This window comes from Mobula hypostoma, chromosome 26 (genome assembly GCF_963921235.1).
Source record: "Mobula hypostoma chromosome 26, sMobHyp1.1, whole genome shotgun sequence".
Classification (NCBI taxonomy): Eukaryota; Metazoa; Chordata; class Chondrichthyes; order Myliobatiformes; family Myliobatidae; genus Mobula; species Mobula hypostoma.
Genome location: NC_086122.1, coordinates 22,403,693 through 22,430,349, shown reverse-complemented (window position 1 = coordinate 22,430,349; position 26,657 = coordinate 22,403,693). Strand labels below are relative to the sequence as shown.

Sequence of the window (26,657 nt, the reverse complement as noted above, 5' to 3'; positions counted from 1 at the left end):
ACTTTATTGATCCCGAGGGAAATTGGTTTTCGTTACAGTTGCACCATAAATAATTAAATAGTAAAAAAACCATAAATAATTAAATAGTAATATGTAAATTATGCCAGGAAATAAGTCCAGGACCAGCCTATTGGCTCAGGGTGTCTGACCCTCCAAGGGAGGAGTTGTAAAGTTTGATGGCCACAGGCAGGAATGACTTCCTATGACGCTCTGTGCTGCATCTCAGTGGAATGAGTCTCTGGCTGAATGTACTCCTGTGCCCACCAAGTACATTATGTAGTGGATGGGAGACATTGTCCAAGATGGCATGCAACTTGGACAGCATCCTCTTTTCATACACCACTGTGAGAGAGTCCAGTTCCATCCCCACAATATCACTGGCCTTACGAATGAGTTTGTTGATTCTGTTGGTGTCTGCTACCCTGCTACTCAATACATATTTGAGTTGGAGTTTATAGCTAAGCAGGAAGGGGTGTAGAGAATTCAATATTTCAATAATACATGGGTCATATTATAATTATTGTTTGATTAAGCATCCTTTGTTTGTTTACATAATTCACTATGGATTATATGGAAGAAGGGTGTGACTGCCACCACGTCATATGTACATGCCTCACTAAAAGAAGGAAAGCTAAGTAAACATGTATCCCTAGCGCCTGTGCTTTTCCTTCAGTTAGTTTCTGAAGTTACAATATACAACAGGGAGATCATACAGACAGTGCTAAAATTGAACTCCAAGCTCTACTCTGGACCATCCCCGAGCAGTAATAGTGTTGCACTAACCACTACGCTATTGTGATTTGAGGAAATCACAGGCAAGATCAATCAAAGGAGAGTCAGTAGATGTAGTTTCCTTGGATTTTCAGAAGGCTTTTGACAAAGTGCCACATAGGAGGCTGCTTAAGAAGGTAAGAGCCTATGCTATTGCAAGAAAGATTCTGACAAGGATATAGCATTGGCTGACGGACAGGAAGCAAAGAGAAAGGATAAAGGGGACTATTCTGGTTGGCTGCTGGTGATTAGTGGTGTTCTGCAGTGTTTAGTTTTGGGGCTGCTTCTTTTCACATTATATGTCAATGATTTGGATGATGGAATCGATTGCTTTGTGATACAAAGGTAGGTAGAGAGGCTGGTAGTGTTGTGAAAGTAGAGTGTCTGCAGAAGGACTTAGACAGAATGGGAGAGTGGGCAAAGAAGTGGCAGATGGAATATATTGTGTGTAAGTGTATGGCCATGCTCTTCAGTAGAAGGAATATTTTCCAAACTGGAAAAAATTTCAAAAATCGGAGATGCAAAGGGACTTGGGAGTCCTTGTGCAGGATTCCCTAAAGGAGAACTTGCAGGCTGAGTCAGTGGTTAGGAAGGCAAGTGCAGTGTCAACATTCTTTACAAGAGAACTAGAATATAAAAGCAAGGATGTAATGCTGAGGCGTTATAATGTTTTTGTCAGACCATACCTTGAGTGTTGTGGGTAATTTTGGGCCCTTTGTTGTAAGAAAAGATGTGCTGGCATTGGAGAGGGTCCAGAGGAGGTTCACATGAATCATTCCAGGAATGAAAGGGTTCACTTATGAGGAGTGTTTGACAGCCCTGGGCCTGTACTTGCTGGAGTTTAGAAGAAAGATTAGAACAATGAACGGAATCTCATTGAAGCCTTTCGAATATAGAAGGCCTAGAGTGGATGTGGAGAGGATGTTTCCTTTGTGGTTGTCATGGTCCGGTCCGTGAAGTCCACGTTCCGGTTCACGGTCCGGTCCATGGACTCCGGACTCTGGACTCCGGGTCTTCTGGCTGTCCCTTGTTTCAGTTGGGCTTAATCATAGGCACCTGATGCTCATCTTGGGGCTGAGAATATAAGTGGCCCTGGGTTCGAGTGTGGGTGCTGGTTTGTTTTGTCAGAATCCTGTCCTTGCCTCTGTTGGGTAAGCCAGGTTGTCTTTGCTCTTACCCTGGGGCTGGACTGTTCTGTTCCCTTCCCTTCCTCTTCCTTCTGAAGTCTTGCCTGCAACCTGTGTCTGGAGCCTTGCCCTGCAACCTTGTCAAGTTCAACCACCGGAGTGAGACTGGAGACTTACTGTGTCAAGATAAGGAACAGTCTATCGTTGAGTTGGAACTGTCTCTGTGTCCATGCCTTTGCTAGGTAGGTCTGGCCGTTTGCCGCTACCTAGTGTTGGGAACTGTCTCTGTGTCCATGCCTTCGCTAGGTAGGTCTGGCTGTTTGCCGCTACCTAGTGTTGGGAACCGTCTGTATCCACGCCTTTGCTAGGTAGGTCCGGCCATTTGCTGCTACCTAGTGTCGGGAACCGTCTTGTTGTGTTCAACATTCTGTGTATGAGTCCTGGCACTACATCCTGTTCCCAAGGAGAGGTCCTGGCTCTGTGTTCCATGTTCCTGTCTCTCAAGTCCAAGGCTCCATGTTTCCATGTTCTAGTCCAAGACTCTGTGTTCCTGCCCTCCCCAAGACCAAGTCAAGGCTTCTGGCTTTGTGTTCCGAGGTTCCTGTCTCCCAAGACCTCGTCATGTCGTCGCCTCGAGGAGCCAAGACCTCGTCATGTCGTCGCCTCGAGGAGCCAAGACCTCGCCATGTCGTCGCCTGGAGGAGCCCAAGACCTCACCATGTCGTCGCCTGGAGGAGCCCAAGACCTCGCCATGTCGTCGCCTGGAGGAGCCCAAGACCTCGCCATGTCGTCGCCTGGAGGAGCCCAAGACCTCGCCATGTCGTCGCCTGGAGGAGCCCAAGACCTCGCCATGTCGTCGCCTGGAGGAGCCCAAGACCTCGCCATGTCGTCGCCTCGAGGAGCCCAAGACCTCGCCATGTCGTCGCCTCGAGGAGCCCAAGACCTCGCCATGTCGTCGCCTCGAGGAGCCCAAGCCATGTCCAGTCCTGTAGCCACATCATGTCCTCGCCTAGTTCCGGGGTCCGAGCCCGAGTCAAGGCCCAAGTTCTGGGTCCTTGCCCAGTCTCTGGCTCAGAGTCCAAGCCCAGGCTCCTAGTTCCTAGTTCCTAGTCCTGATCCCGCTTCCCTAGCCAATGTCCTAGCCCAAGTCTGTGTTCTTGTCGCAGCTCCTAGTCTGCATCCAGTCACGTCCCTAACTCTAGTCCTGTCCTGTTCTGTTCCTAATACTTCAGTGTCTGTGTCTTGCATTTGGGTCTACTCCCAGCACCCCCCCACCTTTGACAGTGGTTGAGTCTCGGATCAGGTGGCACGTGCTCAGAGTAAAGAGACGTCCATTTAAAGCAAAGATGAGGAGAAATTTCTTTATCTAGAACAGGGGTTTCCAACCTTTTTTATTCCATGGGCCCCTACCATTAACTGAGGGGTCTGTGAACCCTAGGTTGGGAATTCCTAATCTAGAAGGTAGTGAATCCGTGGAATTCATTGCCACTGGTGGTTGTGGAAGCTGAGCTATGAGTATATGTAAGGTGGTGGCTGGTAGGCTGATTAATCAGGGCATCAAAGGTTACGGGGAGAAGACAGGAGAATGAGTTAACAGAGATAATAAATCGGCCATGGCAGAGCAGACTTGGTGGTCTGGATGGCCTAATTCTGCTCTTGTGTTTTGTGGTCTTATGATGTTAGTAAGGTGACGATGCCATGTCCTGGATGGTGAGGGTCTTTAATGATGGAAGAAGACTGCTACTTATCATAATTTTAATTCATTTCAGTGGCCACATAAATCCTAACATAGCCAGCATAATTTCAACCAAAAGATACTCGGTCCATTGTACTGGTACCAAATGGTCCTCTATCACGCCTCTACTCACGTCACCTTTTGAGCATATGTCCAACTATATTTGCAATAAGAGTTTCATTTCCCAGCAATATTTGAGAATTTAAAAGATAAATTGAGTTTGCATTGTCTAAGAAAAACAAATATATCATGGCATTTTTAAGCTTCAATTTTCTTCATAGCACATTTCATTTTTTATCATGAAGTGGTGATGTTTGGAATGTTAAACCTTCTTTGAACATCTCAGGAATTTGGTCTTGCGAAATCAACACACCCTTCCAGAACCAAATTCTTTTCTTCAGAAAGGGCAGCAACGAACAATCTAAACAAACTTCCTTTGAGGAATGTTGATGCACATCGTGCCTCACAACACAAAGAACTGAAGTCGTAATAAGATAATGTGGGTTTAACATGTTTATTCTAAATGTCAACAGTCCTGCTCACTGACAGAGAAATTGGAAGAAATTGCTTCAGCATATTAATATCCACAGCACAATGAAAGGTGGGGCATAAATGGCAGGTACATGATTAATGTCATCATGGCTGAAGCTGTCAATAAATGCTGAAAAGTAATTTTGAAGCTTCACCCCGCACGGCACACTTCTGCTCCTAGGTGTTATGGTCATGGTCCCACAAATTGCAGTGGATATATGAAGATTTATACAGTTTCACAAGCTATTTATCCACTTACAGTGTCAACTGGGTTGCCAAGGAGACCCCATATCAAAGTTTTCACCTACTGATCACCCATTAAGACACTCCAGGGGAACAGTCTCTGGACTGCAGCCTGTGCCACGTGCTAGTGAGGGAAAACAAGAGAAAATCTTGATAAGGAATGGATATAAAAGTGGATGCTCTGTGTGTGCTGGCAGCAGTAACTTCATAGAATACCATCGAGGATACAAGTGTGCGCGACCCTGCGTGGAACAAATGGCGAGTGAATCGGGACTGTAAGGAATGCCCGGCCAGCATAGACTTCTTTGCCCAGGTAACACCTTTGCTGTTCTTTGACTATTCAGGAGTTCAGGAATACTTAGCGGGCGTGCACACAAAGTATTTAGTGTAGGAATTCACGTACTTGTTAGTTTAAACAATAAAGTAAATACAGATCTCTCAGTGCTTCACTGATCATTATTACAAGGGGTAATTCTTATAACACATTGGAGAGGGTTCAGAGGAAGTTGATGTGAATGATTCTGGGAATGACAGGATTATCATGTGAGCAAAGCTGTAGGCCTGTACTCACTGGAATCTTGTAGAATGAAGGGGGATCTCAGTAATACCTTGAAAGGCCTGATAGAGTGGATGTGTTAAGGATGTTTCCTTTGGTGGGCTAGCTTAGGACAATAGGGCACTGCCTCAGAATGGTGGGGGGGATGTCCGTTTAGAACAGAGATGGGAGGAATTTCTTTAGCCAGAGGGTGGTGAATCTGTGGAATTCATTGCCACAGGTCGCTGTGGAGGCCAGGCCACTGGGTGCATTTAAAGTGAAGGTTGATAGGCAGAAGAATGGGGTGGAGAGGGAAATCGATCAGCCATGATGAAATGTCAGAGCAGATTCGATGGGCCGACTGGCCTGATTCTGCTCCTATGGTCTTATCAAGATTAAATTTCCTAAGATTTCAGAAGGGTGATTTTGCAGAGATCTACAAAATATTGAGGGATATTGGGACAGAATGTTATTTTAAATTCAGCAAATGCAGAAGAAGGGATAAACAAACAAGAATACTCATGATGAGCGGGAAATGCTGAGCTACAATTTCAGAAAAGAATGGTGAAAAGAGAAAACCATGCAACCATTTAAGAAAACGTGAGATGCTAAACTTGAGGTAGTTTAGGATCTCAGTGGAGAGAAGAAAAGAGAAACGGTGGTGCCACAGTAGACTAGCCGTTAGTGCATTGTTACCTTTGATCATTAGCACATAAGAATATGATTTAATGTTGGGTCAGCCTCTGTCCAAAGTGACTCCAAATACTGTCAGCATGTGTCTGCCAAATATACATGTATACTGCTGGTGGTTTTAGTTGACAGTCACAACAGTAGATTAGCTGGCAATTGTGGATTAGCCCTGTATAGGTGAAAGGAAGATTAAGGTGGGGGGTCGAGGGGCACGAGAGATAGGATAGCTTATAGGGAAATAATTGGGGGTAATGCGATTGACAGGGATCTGGTATAAACTCAATGGGCCAAATGGTCTCATATGTTTTGGGGGAATTCGAGAATAATTAAGAAATTGTTAGCAACATTTTTACGGGTTTATATGCTTCACCTTTTTTACACCTGATATTTGACACTCAGAGAAAAATGCATTGCCTGTGACTTTGTCTGAGTAATCCTGCCCTTTAATTGTTTGATTACCTGTTGGGTTGCCAATATGTCCCCATCATTTTGGAAAATAATATTTTACAGCTTCTAAAAGGCTAATGAAGCATTACATTTCTTTATATGTCATCACAGAAATATAGAAGTATTAGCATTCATTGTGAATAATAGATCAAAGCAATTCATATTTAGGGCAGAAAATTAAAATTTACAATTCATGTCTTTTTTCTTGAAGTGCTAATCTGAAGTTAGACAGATAGGCGCCAAAAATGAAGCCTCCCTATTCTTACAGTTTTCCTTGGACTTAACAAAGTTCAAAGTAAATTTATCATCAAAGTACATATGTTACCATATATTACCTTGAGATTCATTCTCTTTCAGACAGTTACAGGCAGAAGTTTATGAAAATTTACAAATAAGCAAAGTCTGGCAACCATTGTGCAAAATAAGGCAAACCGTGCAAATACGAATAATACTGAGAACAAGAGTTGTTATGTTAATATTTGCACTCAGGAATTCGTATTTGAACCCTGCATCTGCTCTAGTTTGACAAAAGGCCGCAAATGCGTGATGCATCAATGATACCCAATATTAAAATCCACGCACCCATTTGAAGACCATCCCATGAGTCACTTTAACAAAGCAATATACAGTGTTAGTAACATATCCTTGAAAAGATTTAGATTGTTTTCTGTGATGTTTATTGGATATTGGCTATGTTTAAGGCATGCTTGACCTTTCTACGACTTAGATGGTCTGCATCTTTACCTCCCCAAGCCCATTTACTGCTCTCCCTTGTTTCTTTGCAGCTTTTCCTTACTGTGAAATATTTATGCTACTCTTGTCTTTAACGGTATGATAGGCCATCATTCGTTCAGTGTGATCCATGCACTAGGCAGGAATTAGCCTGCTGCATGAAGTTGTTCCACTTGCCTCCAATATGACTCTCTGCATTAATAATTTGACATTCTATTCAGTACTGAATGGTGAAGGTAAAAAAGAAAGGTGCATCAGATCTAGAGTTTCTCCAGTTAGTGGATGATTTCCCTCCACGCCTCTCTGAAGTAGTGGGGAACCACATACGAGGCAAGTTACAGCAATGGTTTGCCATTGCCTTCTGCCGGGTGAGTTTCCAAAGAGATCACCAGCTCGTAACCCAGCACGGATGGAAAGCATGCAGAGGGGCCGGCCGGAGCTGGATTCGAACTTGGGACCTTTCGTCCCGAAGTCCGACGCTGATGCCACTATGCCACCAGCCGGGTCCAATGCCTAACAAAAAGTGTTCTTTCACTAATTGTATTCTTCTTTCAAAACATAGTTGGCCTCTGTGGAATTTCAGTAATGTATTTTTGGATACACACTGTGATTGTCACATTACAGGCAACACATAAAGCTATGCAACTTTCTGGGGAGTTAGCCTTTCTCCTCCCATACAGATAGAATATCACCCTTTGAGTTTGAATCACTTCAAACTTCCTTCTCTGCTCTCAACTAAATAAAGATGAACTTCCTGGTGACTTTATGCAGGCCTATTAAAAACAACCAACCCTGGCATCCATTTTATGTCCTGCACGGATTTTACATCTTAGTCAGCATCACTTCCAAAGTATCAGGATACCACGTCATTGTTGTTTGCATAAATGGAATAGATGGCTTTGTTTCCAAGTTTGCGGATGAAACAAAGATTGGTGGAGGGGCAGGTAGTGTTGAGGAAACGGGTAGGCTGCAGAAGGACTTAGACAAAATAGAAGAATGAGCAAGAAAGTGGCAAATTAAATACAATGTTGGAAAATGCATGGTCCTGCACTTTGGTAGAAGAAATAAAAGTGCAGACTATTTTCTAAACCGGGAGAAAATCCAAAAATCGGAGATGCACAGGGACTTGGGAGTTCTTGTGCAGAACACACTGAAAGTTAACTTGCAGGTAGAGTTGCTGGTGAGCAAGGTAAGTGCAATGTTAGTATTCATTTCAAGTGCCAGAGCAGGGATGTGATGCTGAGGCTTTATAAGACAATGGTAAGGCCTCACCTTGAGTACTGTGAACAGTTCTGGGCTTCTCACCAGAGAAAAAAACGTGCTGGCATTGGAGAGACTTCAGAGGCGGTTCATAGAAACATAGGAAACCTACAGCACAATACAGGCCCTTCGGCCCACAAAGTTGTGCCGAACATGTCCCTACCTTAGAAATTACTTGGGTTACCCATAGCCCTCTATTTTTCTAAGTTCCATGTAGCCATCCAAAAGTCTCTTAAAAGACCCTATCGTATCTGCCTGGATGATTCTGGGAATGAAAGGGTTATCATATGAGGAACGTTTGATAGCTCTGGCTCGGTACTCGCTGGAAATTAGAAGGATGAGGGGGGATCTCATTGAAACGTCTGGAATGTTGAACAGCCTAGACAGAATAGATGTGGAAAGGATCTTTCCCATGGTGGGGAGTCTAGTACAAGAGGGCACAGCCTCAGGATAGAGGGGCGTCCATTTAAAACAGAGATGTGGCGTTGTAAATTTGTGGAATTTATTACCACAGGCAATTGTGGAGGCCAGGTTGTTGCGTGCATTTAAGGCAGGTTCTCGATTGGACACAGCATCAAAGATTACGGGGAGAAGGCCAGATGTGGGGCTGAGGAGAGGATAAAAGATCAGCTATGATTAAATAACAAAGCAGACTCAATGAACCAAATGACTTAATTCTACTCCTGTGTCTTATGGTCTTAAATTGACTTCTTTGAACAGTGATAGTATTTTAGAAGTACTAGAAAATTTTTTTTAAAAACACTTCAAAAGCAAGAGAAAGATCTTTGGACTTAATAAAGTTCAAAGAAAATTTATCATTTATCAAAGTTTGTTAAAATTTATCAAAGTTCAAAGAAAATTTCACATTACCATATATTACCTTGCGGTTTATTTTCTTGCAGGGTTTTACAGGAAACAAAAGAATTACTATAGATTCTGTTTCCCTCCTGATAAAGGGTCTTAACCTAAAACAATAACCTTGTTCCTCTTTCCACTGATGTTGCCTCATCTACCAAGCATTTGCTGCAATTTCTGTTTTCAGTTCAGAATTACTCCATTGATTATGACAAAATATTTATATTTTTCTCTTATCTCCTCTGCGCAATAAACACTCTACATTTCATACAATATTGCTGACATACAGTATATGCATCAAAACCAGTAAAATTTTTCATTTGTAATGGATAGACTCTTTCAGTTTGTTAATACACCCCTTACATGAAAATCCGTAAGCCAAAAACCTCCAAAATCTGGAAATTTTTTGAGCACTGACATGGCACCACAGCTGAAAAATTCTAGAAGGCGCTGCGAAGGTTCTCAGGTGATGCACAGGTCTCTGTGCTGTGAAGATGTTGTTGAAAACATCATTAAAAAGGCCTGTGGTAACAGTAAGAAGAAAGAGAAGAAGTATTTATGTTTATCTATAACACAGTCAAGTTGTTGGAAGCATCTGACAGAAGAGTATGAGGTTGAACAGCCACCATCTATGACCTGAGGAAACAGAAGGACACATGGTTAAAGTTTTATGCTGAAAGTAATGAACAGAAGTTAAAGAAAAATAGAAAAACACTGCCTAACATGAAAATCGATTGTGTATTGAAAGAGTGGATTCGTCAGCACCGGAGTGAATATATGTTTGTTTTTATACCTTACATAAAACCTAATTTAAAAAAAAAGTAAAATACAAACTCAGTGTACCGTAATCTTTTAATCAAAATGTAGCATCATAGGTGCAGGCTGAAAGCCTGCTGCAGTTTGTTGTTGTTCAACAGCTGATTCAGGTATTCTCCCAATGCTGCTTTTGTTACCCCGCACACATTATATTTTCATTTTATGAATGGTTTGTAATAATTTTTACTGTTAAGTACATATGTGTGATGAACAAGTATAAGACAAAGACTGTTGACTGCTAGCACATAAAGTCAGAGTCTGGAATGATGGTGATGCCAAACAGCCACTGACTGTCCACCCAAGTGGCCGAGGTAGTGACAGCTTACCTTTCTGATGGTTCAATGTACACATTATTGTTTCATGCACAAAATTATTCTCTAAAACTACCTTCAGGGTATATGTATAAGCTGCACATGTATTGTAAGTGGAGTTTATATTTAGACTTGGGTCCCATCCCCAAAGCTATCTCAAAGTTCAAAGTAAATTTTGTTACTAAAGTACATATATGCCACCGTATACAACCCTGAGATTCATTTTCTTGTGAGAATACTCAATAAATCTATAGAATAACCATAACAGAATCAATGAAAGACCATCCAACTAGGGCGTTCAACCAGAGTGCAGAAGAGCACAAACTATGCAAATACAAAAAGAACTAATAATAATCAAGAAATAAGCAATAAATATTTAGAGCATGAGATGAAGAGTCCTTGAAAGAAAGTCTATTGGTTGTGGGAACATTTCAACGATGGGGCAAGTGAAGTTATCCTCTTTGGTTCAAGTGCCTGATGGTTGTAATGACAGTTTCTGAACCTGGTGGCGTGAATCTTTTGGCTCCTGCATCCTCTCCCTGATGGCAGCATGGAGAAGAGAGCATGTCCTGGGTGGTGGGGGTCCCTGATGATAGATGCTGCTTTCTTGTGCCACATTTCAAGTAGATGTGCTCAGTGGTTGGTAGGGCTTTACCTGTGATGGACTGGGCTGTATCCATTACTTTTTGTGTGACCTTCCATTATATAGATGCAACTATTCCAAAATCCAGAACACCTCCAATCCCAAGAATTTCAGATAAGAGGTGCTCAACTTATACTGTGGATTTTTTGCATCTGCTCATAATCATTGTATTTCCTATATTTTAACAATGAGGATGGAGTTTTGTGTGTTTCTCTCGACCACTCCAGGTATTATCAAAAATTCTGAACAATATATCAACCACACTCTAATGTGTTTAAAAAAAAGACAAGAACATTCTTGTTGTGCAAGATTTCATTAAGATTTTATAATCAATGTGGTCCATGAAACCAAAAAAACAAGTGTACAGTGAAAAAATTTAGCTCAAACATAATAGTTGTACTGACTACACTGAACATAATTATTCATAAATAATAATCAATAGGAAAAGCTGCAACATTTTACTACAGTTTGATTTTATTTGTGAGAATTTTAATGCCCTACAGTATAAATCCTTGCCCAATGTGTTCTTTTTGTCTCTTTATTTCAGCAGAAGAAGGAATTTGTTCTCTTTGTTAACTGGGACATCATTTGGACTGGGAGTAAAATCAAAATGTATTGCCTGGCTTTACTAATACTGGCCTGCACTTTGTTTACCGGTGAGATATAATCGTCTATTTATATATTCCATGGAATACAATAATTAACTGATTATTTGCCTCTAGAGTTAAATTTTGTAATTAGTTTTTGGAAGTTAAGAGGCAATAGAGTGGAATATATCTCTGCAAAGTTGGCCACCTGACTTTTCTCTGAAGAGCTGAATTTGTTTTTTGGTGATAGCTTTCCTCAATAATGTTATGTTAGGAATTTCACGATACCAGTCTGGCCATCATGAAGAATGACAGTGTCTGCCAAATCACGATGTCGAAAGTTACTTCCAGTTGAATGTGTTCCTATTACATTGGTAATCTTATCATTCTAAACTGCTGATTCCACTGAGCTTAGGTACATTATCAGGTTATGTTTGATAGGTTAAGTAGATAGTGTGCTCAATGTGAATGTAATGGGTGCTGAGTTCAGCGGGTTAGGTTGGAGTAGAGTGAACCGCTAAAGCCAGGGCCTCAAAGGCAAATTCAAATTTATTTGTTATTCCACTTTTCCCACCTATCTTCTGATTTTTCCCAAATTACACCAGTTCATTTAAATGCTGGCCCAGATAGATTGCGGAACTCCTCTTTCCACGTGTCTGAGTTTGTGAGACTGCTGTGCTTCGTGTCTGTGAACTTCGCGGTGATTTGCCCTGTTTGTATGATGAGCTGAACACCGAGGCTTTGGGCCTACTCTGGGGATTCGGACTGAAGGACTCAATGTGGTTCGGAATGCTGCTGTTACTGCTCGCTTCTATTGATTGCATGATTTGTTTTTTTTTTCTCTCTCTATCTCTGTGCACATTGGGGGTTGGTCTTTATTAATTTTTTTAATTGAATTCTTTCGGGTTCCTTGATTTGCGGCTGCCTATAAGCAAACACATCTCAGGGTTGTATAATTTATATGTTCTTTGATAATAAATATACTATGGCTGAGGACAGGCAGTCCGACATAATCAAGCGGGACGATGGGGCAGAAAGCAAATCAAAGTTGACCAAGTGCAGTATCTTAAGCAAATGAAAGCACAGACACATTCATTGATTAGGCAAATATACAATATCACTTACATTGGGCCTAAAAGGGATAGATTAAGAACATCCACTAAATGATGAAAAAATCTAGAAGCAGTGGGCTTCTTACGAGACTCAAAGGTCCAATTACTATCTTGACAGGTAAAATAATTAGTGCAAGAACCTAATGAAAAGCTGACTTTTCTATCTGAAAGAGTAGAATTATGGAGTCCCAAGAACCAGTCATTCAGAAATGAAGGAAGGAAAAATGGAGGTAGAAAAGTAGAGATTTTTCATGATATATTTATTATTTGTTTTGTATATCTGAGTTTTGATGGATTTCTATGAGTCAAAATTATTAATGGATATGGAAAAAGAGTTGATATATTGAGTTTAGTGTGTGAAGGTGGGCCACAGACCCATGTTTATCACCTTGGATGAAGAATAGATGAGCCTTCCTTTATTTCTATGATAAGCATTCATTGTACATTTTCTGGCTCAGGAGACCTTTTGCACCTCTATATTCCTCTGGGCGGCCCTATTCGTCTTTACTGGCATCCATCTTGCTTTGTAATTTTTCTTAAGCAGGCCCCTGTTAAGCCTCAACACAAAAGCAATGTGCTACAGGTGTAGGAAGTCTGAAATAAAAACAGAAAACTTTGGAAATACTCAACAGGTTAGGCAGCATCTGTAGAGGAGAAAACAGAATCAATGCTTCAGGTTAATAGTTTCATCAGAACTGCTCAAAATTTATTTAATTTACTACAGCTTTTGTTTCTTCATATGTGACTTTTGCTGAGAATCTATTTCAGACTATGAATTCTTTGAGATGTTTTGTTATAATAAATAATACTTGGATTCCCATTATTGTCAATAAAATAACTATTGCATGCAAAAGAACTATATTGATTATACTTCGCTGTTTCATATGGCTTGCTGTCACTTTGATTTACAGTGGATGGTTCATTACGTTCTCAGGCTGCGTTGATGGGATTTGGAGCAGGTAAGCTTCTTGGTTCTCCATACTTGTGTTTATTCCTTCATTTTGACCTGCATTTCAGTCCCTTCTGCATTCTCCCATTCTCATTAATTAATACCAAGACTCTGCAGCGACATGTTTGAACAGCTGCCTGGGTGCCTTCCGAGAAGGCACTTTTTCCCAAATCCCAGAGTCACCAAGTGCCGTTTTACAGGCACAGTGTACGTCTGCCGCTCTTGGGATAATTAGGCTTAGTGCAGGAGTCTGCTTCCAGGGACAAGACCATACATGTTAGGAACCAAAGCAGAGCTGATTAATTGCCCCTCAATTATATATAAACTTCTATTCTATCAGATCAATTTCTGCCGTGATAAAAATTCTACTGCACTCTATAATTATCAGGTAAATCTGTTCAGATAATCACATACAAAATGAACAGTAACTGAGTTATTCAAATGAGTCCAAATAACAGCACTTGGAATTAGTTCATGAAAGCATTAAACAGCTAATTCAGTCAATTAAATCTCTTAAATCCACTATAACTCCCAGCTCACCAACTGGAACAAGGCAATTGCAGTTTCTATTCCATCTTGTGGTTAACAGAAAGCAAACTCAAACTGAGTGTGAATCAGCCCTTCCAACTGCACCACCAAGCAATCCCTGATTTAACCCTCACCTAATCATAGAAACATAGAAATCGACAGCACATTACAGGCCCGTCAGCCCACAATGTTGTGCCAACTATGTAACCTTCTCTAGAAAATGCCTAGAATTTCCCTGTTGCACAGCCCTATACTTTTCTATGCTTCATGTACCCAAGTGTCTCTTAAAAGACCCTGTTGTATCCGCATCTACCACAGTCACTGGCAGTTCATTCTACACACCCAGCAATCTGTGTATGAAAAACTTACCTCTGACATCCCCCTTGTACCTGCTTCCAAGCACCTTAAAACCATGCCCCCTCGCGTTAGCCATTTCAGCCCTGGGAGAAAACCTCTGGCTATCCACACGATCAATGGCCCTCGTCATCTTACACACCTCTATCAGGTCAGCTGTCATCCTCCGTTGCTCTAAGAAGAAAAGGCCAAGTACACTCAACCTATTCTCGTAAGGTACGCTGCCCAATCCAGTCAATATCCTTGTAAATCTTCTCTGCACTCTCTCTATGGTATCCATATCCTTCCTGTAGTGAGGTGACCAGAACTGAACACAGTACTCCAAGTGGGGTCTAACTAAGGTCTTGTATATTACCTCACAGGACAATTTACAATGACCAATTAACCAACCAACCAGGAATGTGGGAGGAAAATAGAGCACACAAAGGAAACCCACATGGTCCCAAGAAGAATGGGCAAACCACTTACAGACAGTGGATGGAATTGAACCCAGGTCACTGGTATTGTAAAGCGTTGTGCTAACCACTATGCTACCATGCCTCCCATGCAGAAGTCAATTTGCAAGCAATGAATTATCACAATAAAACGTCATAAGGATCTTATCTGTTACATGTGATGTCAAGTGACAGATAATATTAGGTAGGACACTAAGAGTATCTTAATCCTACTGAATCTTTACATTCACCTGAGACAGTATTTGGGGCCATTATTTAATGATTCATTTCAAGTTCAATTTCCAGTTTATTGTCATCTGACTGTACATATGTACAAACAAGCAAAACAATATTTCTCTGGACCACAGTGCCCGCACAAGACATATATCACACATAGCACATAGAACAAAATATTACCATTAATAAGTTAGTCTAATATAATTAAAAAATGCATGTAGTATGCAGTACCAGCAAATGGTAAATAGTTAAACAGCTTGCTGTGCTAGTGATGGGACCTCAGTGGTGGCAGGGTACTTATTGTTCTCACAGCCTGAGGAAAGGAGCTGTTATCCATTCTGGCAGTTTTCATCCTGATGCTCCTGTACCTCCTTCCTGCTGGTTGTGGGTCAAAGAGATTGTGGGATGAGTGGTAAGGATCTTCAATGACACCTCAGGTCCTTTGTATACAACACTCCAGGTGAATGTCACAAATAGCGTGGAGAGAGACACCACTGATGGTCTTGGCAGTTTTTACTATCCCCTGTAGAGTCTTGTGCCTTGAAGCTTCTGTACTACACAATGATGCAGCCCGACGGGACACTCCCAGTGGTGCTTCTGTAGAATGGAGGCGAGAAGTCTTGCACACCTGAATCTCCTCAGAAAGTCTAGATGCTGCTGTGGCCTCTTGTCTATAAGGAGGTGTTGTGGGTCCAGGTTAGATTTTCCATGATGTGCACACCAAGGAACTCTGTGCTCTTCACTCTCAGCACGGCAGAGCCATTGATGTGCAATGGAGAGTGTTCGAACTGTGCTCTCCTGAAGTCCACAGTTATCTCTTTTGTCTTGTCCGTGTTGAGGCTGACACCACTTGACAAGCCTCTCGACCTCCTCTCGGTATGCTCGCTCATCATGTAGCTGTTGTATCGTCAGCCAACCTGATGGTGAGGCTTGAGCTGGATCTGGCAGTGCAGTTGTGAGCCAGCAGCATGAACAGCAGTGGGCTGAGCACACAGCCTTGAGGGGCCACCAGTGCTTAGTATAATGGAGCTTGAGATGTTGCTGCCAATTTGGACTGATTGGAGTATCTTCTTCAAAAAGTTCAAGATCCAGTCACAGAGAGGTGTAATGAGTCCCAACGAGGACAGCTTTATGATCGTGTTAAGTGCCATGCTGAAGCCAATGAACAACATCCTGGTGATTGGGGCATTGTTTTCTGGGTGGGACAAGACAGAGTGGAGGGCCAAGGCTATGGTATCAGCAGTGGTTGGAGCAGTAGAGAAACTGGAAAGGATCCAATGTAGCTGGTGTATGGGATTTATATGATCCATTACCATCCATTCAAAGCAGTCATGATTGTGAAAGTCAGAGCCACCGGGCAGTAATCGTTCAAGCCAGTTACCATCACTCTCTTGGGCACTAGAATGATGGTGGCTGCCTTAAAGCCTGCAGGGAGAGTGGAATGTTTCAAAGAGATATTAAAGAAGTCCTTTAAGACCTTTGTTAGCTGGGTGGCACCTTACCAGGTCCTGCCCGACAGCCTTGTTTGGCTTTACCCTGGGTAGGTTCCTCCTCACCTCGGCTACAGCCAGACTGTGTGCCTGTTCCTCAGGAGGAGAAAGGACTTCCCTCGATGTCACATCATTCACTGCGTCAACTCAGGCATGGAAGGTATTCAGCCTTTCAAGAAGGGAGGTGTCGCTGTTGACATGTAGTGTGGATTTATAATCTGTTACGGTTTGTGTGCCTTGCCACATGCACCGTATATCCCTGGTGTCACAAAGGTGTCTGTGAATTTTCTTTGCGTACTCATGCTTTGCCTTCCTGATGGCATGGGAGAGCACGGCTCTTGCTGACGTTAGAGTCGCCTGATCTGAAGGCAGTGTCCCTATGCATAAGCAGTACACAAATCTCTGCAGTCAGCCATGGTAACATCCTCAATGCATTTTCTTGTGTAGAGCAGGCACTTCAAAAATCTAGTAATATATTGGTCTAGATTATTGCTCTCAAGTCTCTTGAAAGATTCTTGTACCCAATGTTCTGGCTCAGAACAGTCCTACCACAAAGTAGCAACTATTAATAAAAAAAACTGTAGTTCCATCAATGAAGAATGAGATTAAGTTAAAACTTCTTTCTTATGTCAGTGTCATGAAAATAGATATAGAATAAACCCTCGACTCATGACCAACAAACCACAATCAGTAAGGGTAGGCAGAAGCACCTCAAAAAACAAGGAAATTTAGTACAGAAAGTTAATTAGGTTAGAGATGGAGCTGCTAATGGTTTAAATATGCAATCAACTAAAGGAGACTGTGGGGATAAAGATAACACTATTTCTGGGTAGATTTTAGGATTAGAGAACCCCTGCAAATCATTGTAGACATTTAAAGAATAGATATAAAGTCAAAGAAGCTACTTAAGCAAACTTGAAAATTACATGCAACATGCAAAGTAAAAGGGTTTCTTGCAAAACCAACACTGAGACTGGTGACATGGTGGATTTGGATGAGCTGGATGTCTGTGTTGTAATCCATGATTCTCCAACCCAATTTAGCCCACACAGACAGAGCAGACGAAAGTCAAGGAGAGAAAACATTCCACTTTTGTTATATCAGTTTCCCACTGCATCATAGCATCTAATGTTGTTTTAAATGCTGCCTAAGTATTGGATCCTTGCTGTACATCTATTTATGATACAAGTAAAGACAATGATTAATTTCCAAGTGTCATAAGATCATATTTTCAATTTGTGAGTTATTATTAATTTTAGCACACTAGTTCAAAATAAACTAATTCCTAATAATCAGATTAATTTCCTACAACTATCAATTCTTAAACCAACCTGCATAACCCTATCTGTACCTTAGAAATAGAGCACCTCTTGCACCACCCTGGACCTGTCCCTGACTGTCTTTGTTTGTTTACATTAGGGTGTTTTCTTCATAGTCTTTTTTATTCCCTCCCTACATGTTCTTGCAAAATTTATATACTATATGTTGTCTGTACCTACTTGCCAGTGATGCTGCTGTAAGATTTCATCAGATCTGTACCTCGCCATACTAGATACAACAATATATTTGATCTGAAATAATCTATCTCCACCTAGTGTATCTTTTGTGTAGCATCTTTACGTTAGGATCCAAATGCAGACATAATGCTTGGAACTTAGTTTCACTGAGCATTGCTCCAAAAAATGTTAGCCCTTTGTAAAGTAGTTCATGCTGCATTCAGAAAATCTCCTACTCATCTAGTTATTTAACTGGATCGAACAGACTGTTTCTTACCTATATTTTTATTGTAAAACTCTCTGCAGCAAGGTACTAAATATGGGACCATAAGACCTAGGAGCAGAATTAGGCCATTCGGCCCATCGAGTCTGCACTGCCATTTCTTCATGACTGATCCATTTCCCCCTCAACCCCATTCTTCTGATTTGTCCCCATAACCTTCTATGTCCTGACTTATCAAGAACCTATCAACCTCTGCCTTAAGTACACCTGGTGACCTGGTCTCCACAGCTGCCTGTGGCAATGGATTCCACTGAGTGAGTGAGTAGTACACAGTACATCTCCAGTCCCGCTGAAGGGTCTCAGCTTGAAACGTTGACTATACTCTTTTCCATAGATAATGCCTGGCCTGCTGAGTTCCTCCAGCATTTTGTTTGTGTTGCTTGGATTTCCAGCATCTGCAGATTTTCTCGTTTGTGATTGGTTTACAGTATGTATGCTTTCTATCTCACTCCTTAAGGGTGGTGTGTATGTGTAATTTTGTTTCAGTCTCGGGTCCTATACTAGAGGCACGGGAGCTTGAGGGCTCAGCGCAGATTCCTTGCTGTTCCTAGCAGTGCACTCTTCCGGACTGAGATCTCAGCTTCGTTGAAGCCACTCTCCCAGTCCAAGTGTCACAACTCCAAGTGCTCCTATCACCACTGGGATTACTCTGGCATTAACCTTCCACATCCTTTCTATCTGAAGAACCAACAGCTTTGCTGCCATACATATGTGGGAACTCTGTGACCTTGAACCACCTTGTAAATCAGTTTGATAAATAATGCATTTACTGCATTTGTCAAATGCTGCAGGCTCTCTCACATATTATGACCAGATATATAAGGGTGGCAGAGTGCTGCCACTGCAAAGTTCCAGCCACACCAGTTCAACTTAACCTCAGGTGCTAAATGTGTGGAGGCCGCACGGTTTCATTGTGAATGTATGTTCAAAGTTCTGGTTCTGTCCCAATTCCCAGAGAGGGTTAGAATGCTAGTTGATTGACTACTGGTAAAAGTGGATGAACCAGCATGGAATTAATAGGCATGTAAAAGAAAGAAGATTATTCAAGACAAGTTTATTGACATTTAACTATAGGCATGTACATGTGTACCGTCAAACGAGACAACGTTTCTCCAGACCCTAGAGTGTATGAATAATAATAAGTACTTTATTGATCCCATGAGGGAAATCCTTTTGTTACAGCAGCAACATTCAAAAACACACTAAGCAGTGTGTTGATTTAACTAATAATAATGTACAGAATAATAATATACACAATAATAATGTACCAATGTGCAATGATAATGTACAAAATAATAAAGCAGGGACTATTGTACTATGATGTGTTTTCTCCTGTCACACAGAGATCAACTGTTGTATATGCTTATTGCACTTGGTAGGAAAGATTTTCTGTAATGATCCTTGTGATGGTGGAACTGAGTGAGTCTGTTCCAAAGGGTGCTCTGCTGCTTATTCCGTAGGTCATGGAGAGGATGTGCCTGACTGTCCATGATGGATAACAGTTTGTTTCGCGACCTCCTCTCCACCACTAACTCAAAAGAGTCCGGGTTGTAGTAAATCACAGCAGTACACATAACACACATTCTTAGGAAAGTAAGGATTAAATCTACAAATGAATTATGCATAAATACACAAAATTAAGTGCATAAATTAAATATTGTAGGGTACAGAACAAATTGGGAAATACATGGGAGAAATAAGACTAATGCCGGGTGCCCTAAAAGTCTGCACAGCTTCCTATGTTATCAGTAAGTACAGTAAATTATTACTAATTTGCATAAGAATCACAATCTTAAGAATAACTACCTTCACAGCACTACCCCCTGTTTCATATGGGCAAGCCAGTTCTGAATCCAGAAGGCCAATTCACCCTGGAGTACATGCATCTTAATTTTCTAGATAAGGCTCCCATGAGGCTCAAGATCGATTGTGATCTTTAAGATTCAAAATCAGATTATTTACTAGTAAGCGCTCTAAGATATCCTTTCTGCTGAAGTAATTTTGCTGTCAGGATCATTTGAACTTGTACCCCAATTACACAAGCAGACCAGAAGGAAACTACGGCTCTAGCTTCACCCAATCACCATAACATAAATGGCCAGAAATTGACATCAGAAGAATTGCATTCAGTGATGAGCCAGCACTATTAAGAGAGAAATAAAGAAAAAGGGAAGGGAAATGGTTTAATATTTAATGTGTTTAATTAATTATAACAGTGCCTGGAAAGAAATGAAATTTTTTATTTTCCAGTTTGTTCCAATTTTGCTGCTCGGAGTATTATTGATGCCGTAGGATTCACTGTCAATGGAATAGCTGCTGGTTCTTGGGCAGAGAGATTAGAGACATTCATAGCCTATATCAATGGAGGAACACTATCACCTGAAAGTTTCATCAACACATTTCGGTCCATTGGTAAATATTTTCCTTTTCTTCTTAATGTTATTTCAAATTGGTCTACTGAGTTTTGAAATGTTGGCGGCAGTAAGCTGAAGTAAAACTTTTGGTGCTGAATTTAATAACATCAAGTAGATTGTACTTTTCGCCCCACAGAAGAGTGGTCATTATCTAGCTCCTAAAAGAAATTTAAAATTGAATGTTGGATCTCCAAAATGAGATAGCAAATAAACCAGGATTACCTGAAAGGGGTTACAGAGGGGATATATACATATAAAGGATTGGAACCTGGAAGATAGAGAAATCAGTGCCATTGATATGGTAGGGCATTTTGAAATAAAAGAAGAGTTAATTATGGGTCTCTTAAAGAGCATTAAGGTGGATAATTGCCAAGGGCCTGATGGGATATATCCCTGGTTATTAAGGCAAGAGAAGTGATTGCTAAGGCCTTGACCAATATCTTCATGTGCTCTCTTGCCACAGGCAAGGTCCCGGGGCACTGCCGAGTAGCTGGCCATTATTCAAGAAGGGAGCCAGGGATAATCTTGGAAACTATTGACCTGTGAGACTCACGCCAGTCATAGGGAAGTTACTGGAGAGAATTCTTTGGGATAGGATTTATGAGAACCATAGTTTAATCAGGGAGAGCCAGCATGACTTTGTGCAGGACAAGTTGTGTCTTACTAACTTGATTGAATTTTTTGACAAGTTGCCATAGGTGATTGATGAAGGTAGAGCTGTGGATGTTGTCTCCCTGGATTTTAGTAGGGCAATTGACAAGGTTAAGAGGGCTTATGAAATGCTTGCTTTTATTAGTCGAGGCGCTGAGTTCGAAAGTCAAGGGGGTATGTTGCGGCTTTATAAAAGTTAGGCATCTGGAGTACTGCATCCAGTTCTGGTCGCCCCACTGTGTTTAGGCTATGGAGAGAATGCAGAAGTTTACAAGGATGTTGCCCAGTTTGGAGGACATGTGCTATAACGAGAGGCTGGATAAACTTGGGTTGCTTTCTCTGGAGTGGTGGAGACTGAGGGGAGATCTGATAGAGGTTTATAAGGTTATGAGAGGCATAGATTGAGTGGAAAGGGGGTATCTTTTTCCCAGGATAGAAATGTCTAAATACCAGAGCGCATGCACTGAAGGTGCGAGGGGGTAGGGTCAAAGGAGATGTGAGGGGGAAGTTTTTTACTCAGAGAATGGTAGATGCCTAGAATGCGCTGCCTGATATGGTGTTAAAGGCAAATACATTAGAGGTTCTTAAGAGATGTTTAGGCAGATGGAGGGATATGAACATTGTGTAGGCAAAAGAGATCAGTTTACCTGGTTCGGCACTACATTGTGCTCCAAAGGGCCTGTTCTTGTGTTGTTCTGTTCTATATCCAATGACTCATAGAGTAGAGTGAAACAATATAGAAACAGGCCCATTGCCTCATCAGGTCTATACTGACCACCAATAATCCAAGATTGCCGATATTTGATTATAGTTAATTTTGTTTCAAATTGATACCGTAATTTTATGATGAGATAGATGTGCTTCAAGGATAATATTAGCAGAAAGTGCAATAAACTTTCTTACGTGTGGAGGAGGATACCCGGGGTTTAAAAAAAAACCTAATATGCCTCTTGGTGATATTTTAATTTTTTTCAACTGAAATTAGCTATATCTCTTGCCACAGGTGAGTTAGAAATAATTCCAATATTATTGGAATTGCACAGGAGCTAGAGAAATACTTTAAATCTTCAGATCAAGACTCACTGATGTTATCTGCGTACTTGAATTGCACAGGGGCTAGAGAAATAATTTAAATCTTCAGATCAAGACTCACTGATGTTATCTGCGTACTTGTGCCAGTTTTTACTTCTGCTTCTTTTTTGTTCTCCTGAAAGGCATCGAAGGATTTTCTCTGTCAACCAAGCTCTTATTGGGGACCGTGGGGGCCCTTATTTTCCTCCTCATCAGCATGAATCTGCGAAATTTCTTGACAAAATAAGCTTCTGAATCACCAAGACAAGCTACAGAATTAAACATTGCAGAGTATAACATTATTTTGAATCATCAGAGAAAAACAAAGGGAGCATGGTGGATTAATTGCCCTTATCAGGGATAAAATAATGGCTGTAGAAGTAAAGCAAATTGATGAAAAGACTGAAACTGAATCTGTATGTCTATACGTTAAATACCAGTTTGGTCATACCAATAGACAATGCCTACCAACCTAACATTGAAAGGGAAGTGGAAGAAAGAATATGTAGACAAATTAGGAAAATGAATACAAAACAGAATACAATCAAGGAATTTCAACAAAGACAATGAAGTACCAATAATATATACAGGAATCCCTTTTCACCGATATGTGAACAACCCAACAGAGGAGGACTCATTATTACATCTTGTAACCCAAGTCAGATAAGCAGCAGTAAAAGTGGGGGACATTTAAGCAATGGTTGGGTAACATGCAATCCAGGTTAATAGACGAGGGAAAAGTTGACTTTGGGGGACTGAGAATCGAAAGCGGGCAGACAAAACAGGCAAGAATTGAAAATCAGAGTTTTTTTTTAAATGCTATAAACCTAAAATACAAAACAAAAATTGCTAGAGATACTCAGCAGGTCAGGCTGCATCTGTGCAAACAGAAATACATTTAAAGCTTCAGGTCAAAGACCATCAGAACTGGGAACAAAAAAGTTTATTAAACTGCATTGGGGGGGAGGGGTATATCTCTGAAAGGGTTAAACAGTCAAAGATTAAAACTTTGCTTAACCGGCCACTTGACAACATAACAGAGAGTGGGTAATAATGCAGTTTCTATAATTAGTACTGCTGCCACAAAAAGTTTTGTGTTGTATATGCCCATAATAATAAATCTGATTCTGATTCTAATTCAGAAATAGATAATTAAAAAGCCTCTGATGAGTATCCTATCACATACTTATGAATAAAGAGGGGTAGGATCGAGGAGCATTGTTAGGTATCCAAGACTGAGTACGACTGGAACAGATTAGGGGACATTAATAAATATGCAAAGTGGTAAAGTAATGGGCAAATAAAGTTAAATACGAAGTTAGACACTTTGGTAGGAAGAATATGGAGATTATGCATCAATAGGAAGGTGTGACCTCCTTATTCTTCCTACACCTTCCTATTGATGTGTGACCTCCCTATTCTTCCGTCCAAAGGAAATTGTAAACAGAAGTGGAGTAAAGAAAACTGAGAGTACAAATACACCAATTACTGTAAGTTGTGGCATTGGTGAGCAAGGCCATAAAAATAACATATCAAGAACCAACACTTATTGCTATCAGGCTAGAGTTGAAAAATAGGGACATTATACTAAAACTGTATGAATCTTGCAATGTAAAGGATAGGGAGCCAATGGAGAAAGTGCTGAGATTTACGAGGACAATAATAGAAATGTGAAGTTGTTCAAATCTGAAAAGGATGAAAATGTCAGGTCTCTTTTCCCTTGAAGGCAGTCTGAGTGTTTACTTAATCATTGAAATGGGTGGCACAGTAGGGTAGTGGTTAGCAGAACACTCCACAGTACAGGCGACCTGGGTTCAATTCTCACTACTGCCTGTAAGGAATTTGTACGTTGTCATGAAATGACAAAAAGGAGGGAATGTGGAAATTCATCTGTAACCCTTAAGTCTTTATGAATTTGTAACTTTTGTAAAATATAATGCAATGAAATGGGGTCTATGAAATCCTATGGTGCTTTGCTGGTTTGGGTGAGAAAACTTTCAAGTGTGTTTGTCTTATATGGGAGCAAACTATTTTCTTTGATGACAAACATTTGGTTAATGGCCAGAGGGGATGTTTGATAACAGGAAAACAGGATAGAACTAAAAATCAAATGTATGAACGAGGTAAGGATGAAGATAACAGAGGAATGTAATGTTATGGAACAGAGCAACCTAATGACTGTTCTTTGTGGAAAAAACATATAAAAGTACTTTGGTTTGAACAGAAGATTGGAGCTATATTTCCAGATGAAAGTTGGCTGGAAGTATATCTCCCCTTGCAGGTAAAATAATAAATGCATTAATAATGTGTCCACTCTGAATTTGTCGTTTTGTTTCTTTGTATCAGAAGACCTAGCTACAGAATACACAACATTCTGCCTGTATCCATGTGGGTTTCCTCTGGGTGTTCGTTTCCTCCAAAGATGTAAAGGTTGGTAGGTTAACTGGTCATTGTATATTGTCCCATAATTAGGCTAGGAGTAAATTGGGGGATTGCTTGGCCACTCGGCTCCCCGCTTTATCGCAATAAATATCCGGCCGGTGGTGTAGCTGCATTAGCACCGGACTTCGAGGCAAATTGTCCCGAGTTCAAATCTGGCCAGCTCCTTGCACGTTTTCCATCTGTGCTGGGTTAAGAATCAAGTTAGCAGCTCGGCCTTGTAAAAAACAGTTAAATGCTACAGAAAAAGCAAAAATGCTGCCTGATGCACCACAAGGCACGTAAAGGAACAACAGACAGATCTCAATAAGTAAATACAATCATCGCGAATGGGAGATGGGCTATGGGTGATGTTGTTCAAAGCAAATAGTATAGACGTTGAACAAGTATTGAAGGGAGAAACGAACAGAGGTTTACATGATAGATTTAGATGAGGAAGTTAGGAGGAAGTGAGGAACTGGTATATACAATGGTAATAATTATATTTTTGATGATATAATAATAGTAATACAAATAAGGACTTTATTGCTCCTGAGTGGGAAATTCTTGCGTTACAGCAGCAACATTTAAAACACACTTAACGGTGTGCAGACTTAACTAATAATATAGTACAGAATAATATACACAATAATTAACCAATGTGCAATAATGTACAAAATAATAGAACAGAGACTATTGTACTATGATGCGTGTTTTGCTGTGGCACAGAAATGAACGGTTGTATAGGCTCATTGCATTAGGTAGGAAAGATTTTCTGTAATGATCGTTGTGACAGCAGAGCTGAATGAGTCTGTTTGAAAGGGTGCTCCGTTGCTTATTCAGTAGGTCATGATGTGCCTGATTGTCCACGATGGATAACATAAGCTGAGCATTGTGAAAGCACAGAAGTGGCATTGTTTTAGTTTTAACCACTCAGCCTGTCTCCAGAATTAATGTTTCAGAAATATTTTTGATTTTCCCCCTTATAAGAGTGTGAATATATGCTGAAGAAATGCTCTCAGAAAAACAATGAATCAACAAAACAGTGAGGGATGATAGGTCAGTGGTGCTGGAAGAACAAAAAGCACTCAATCATGCAAGCCTGCTGGGCCAATCCATCACAGTACAGTTAATTCAATTTTTGGTCTTATTTGTCAAGATCAATTTGATAAAAGTTTATCTTTAAAAAAGCCACAAAACCTTAGCAAAATACACTCAATGGCCATTCAAGTACACCTGCTCATTAATTTATATATATTTTTAAAAATTTAGCAATACAGTGCAGAGTAAGCTCTTCCGGCTCTTTGAGCCATGATGCAACCTGATTAACCCTCACCTAATCATGGGACAATTTACAGTCACCAATTAACCTTCTCGGTACATCTTTGGACTGTGGGAGGAAATAGGAGGAGCCCGAGAAAACTCCTGCGTTCCACAGGGCAGACATACAGGAACTCCTTATAGGACAGTTCCAGAATTGAACTCTGAACTCCAGGATGCCTGGATCTGTAATTGCTTAGTGGTGCAAATATCTAGTCAATCCTGTGACAGCAACTCAATGCATAAAAGCCTGCAGACATGGTCATGGAGTTTAGTTGTTGTTCAGACCAAACATCAGAGCAGAGAAGAAATGCGATCTAAGTGACATTACCCACAGAATGCTTGCTGGTGCCAGAAGGAGTGGTTTAAGTATCTCAGAAACTGCTGTTCTCCTGGGATTTTCACAGTTGACAGTCTGTATTTACAGAGAATTGTGCAAACACAAAACAAAATCCAGTGAGCAGCAGTTCTGAGGGCTGAAATGGTGGTCTGTGGTTTATGAGGGACGGCCGAGGAGAATGGCCAGTCTGGTTAGTGCTGACAGGTAGGTGACAGTAACTCAAATAACCACACATTACAACAGTGGTGTGCAGAAGAGCATCTTTGAATGCACAACA

The 26,657-nt window shown here is 40.9% G+C and overlaps 1 protein-coding gene across 1 annotated transcript in view; it reads left to right on the top strand.

The window, feature by feature from the left end:
* The window catches only part of LOC134338202 (uncharacterized), a 52,244-nt gene extending 27,417 nt beyond the window's left edge, over window positions 1-24,827 (top strand). The window contains exons 2-5 of the mRNA XM_063033871.1: window positions 11,244-11,352; window positions 13,307-13,354; window positions 20,417-20,578; window positions 22,446-24,827. Coding sequence (XP_062889941.1) covers window positions 11,244-11,352; window positions 13,307-13,354; window positions 20,417-20,578; window positions 22,446-22,549 — 423 coding nt within the window. The 3' untranslated portion in view covers window positions 22,550-24,827. The remainder of the gene's footprint in view (window positions 1-11,243; window positions 11,353-13,306; window positions 13,355-20,416; window positions 20,579-22,445) is intronic.
* The last annotated feature ends 1,830 nt before the right edge of the window (window positions 24,828-26,657 follow it).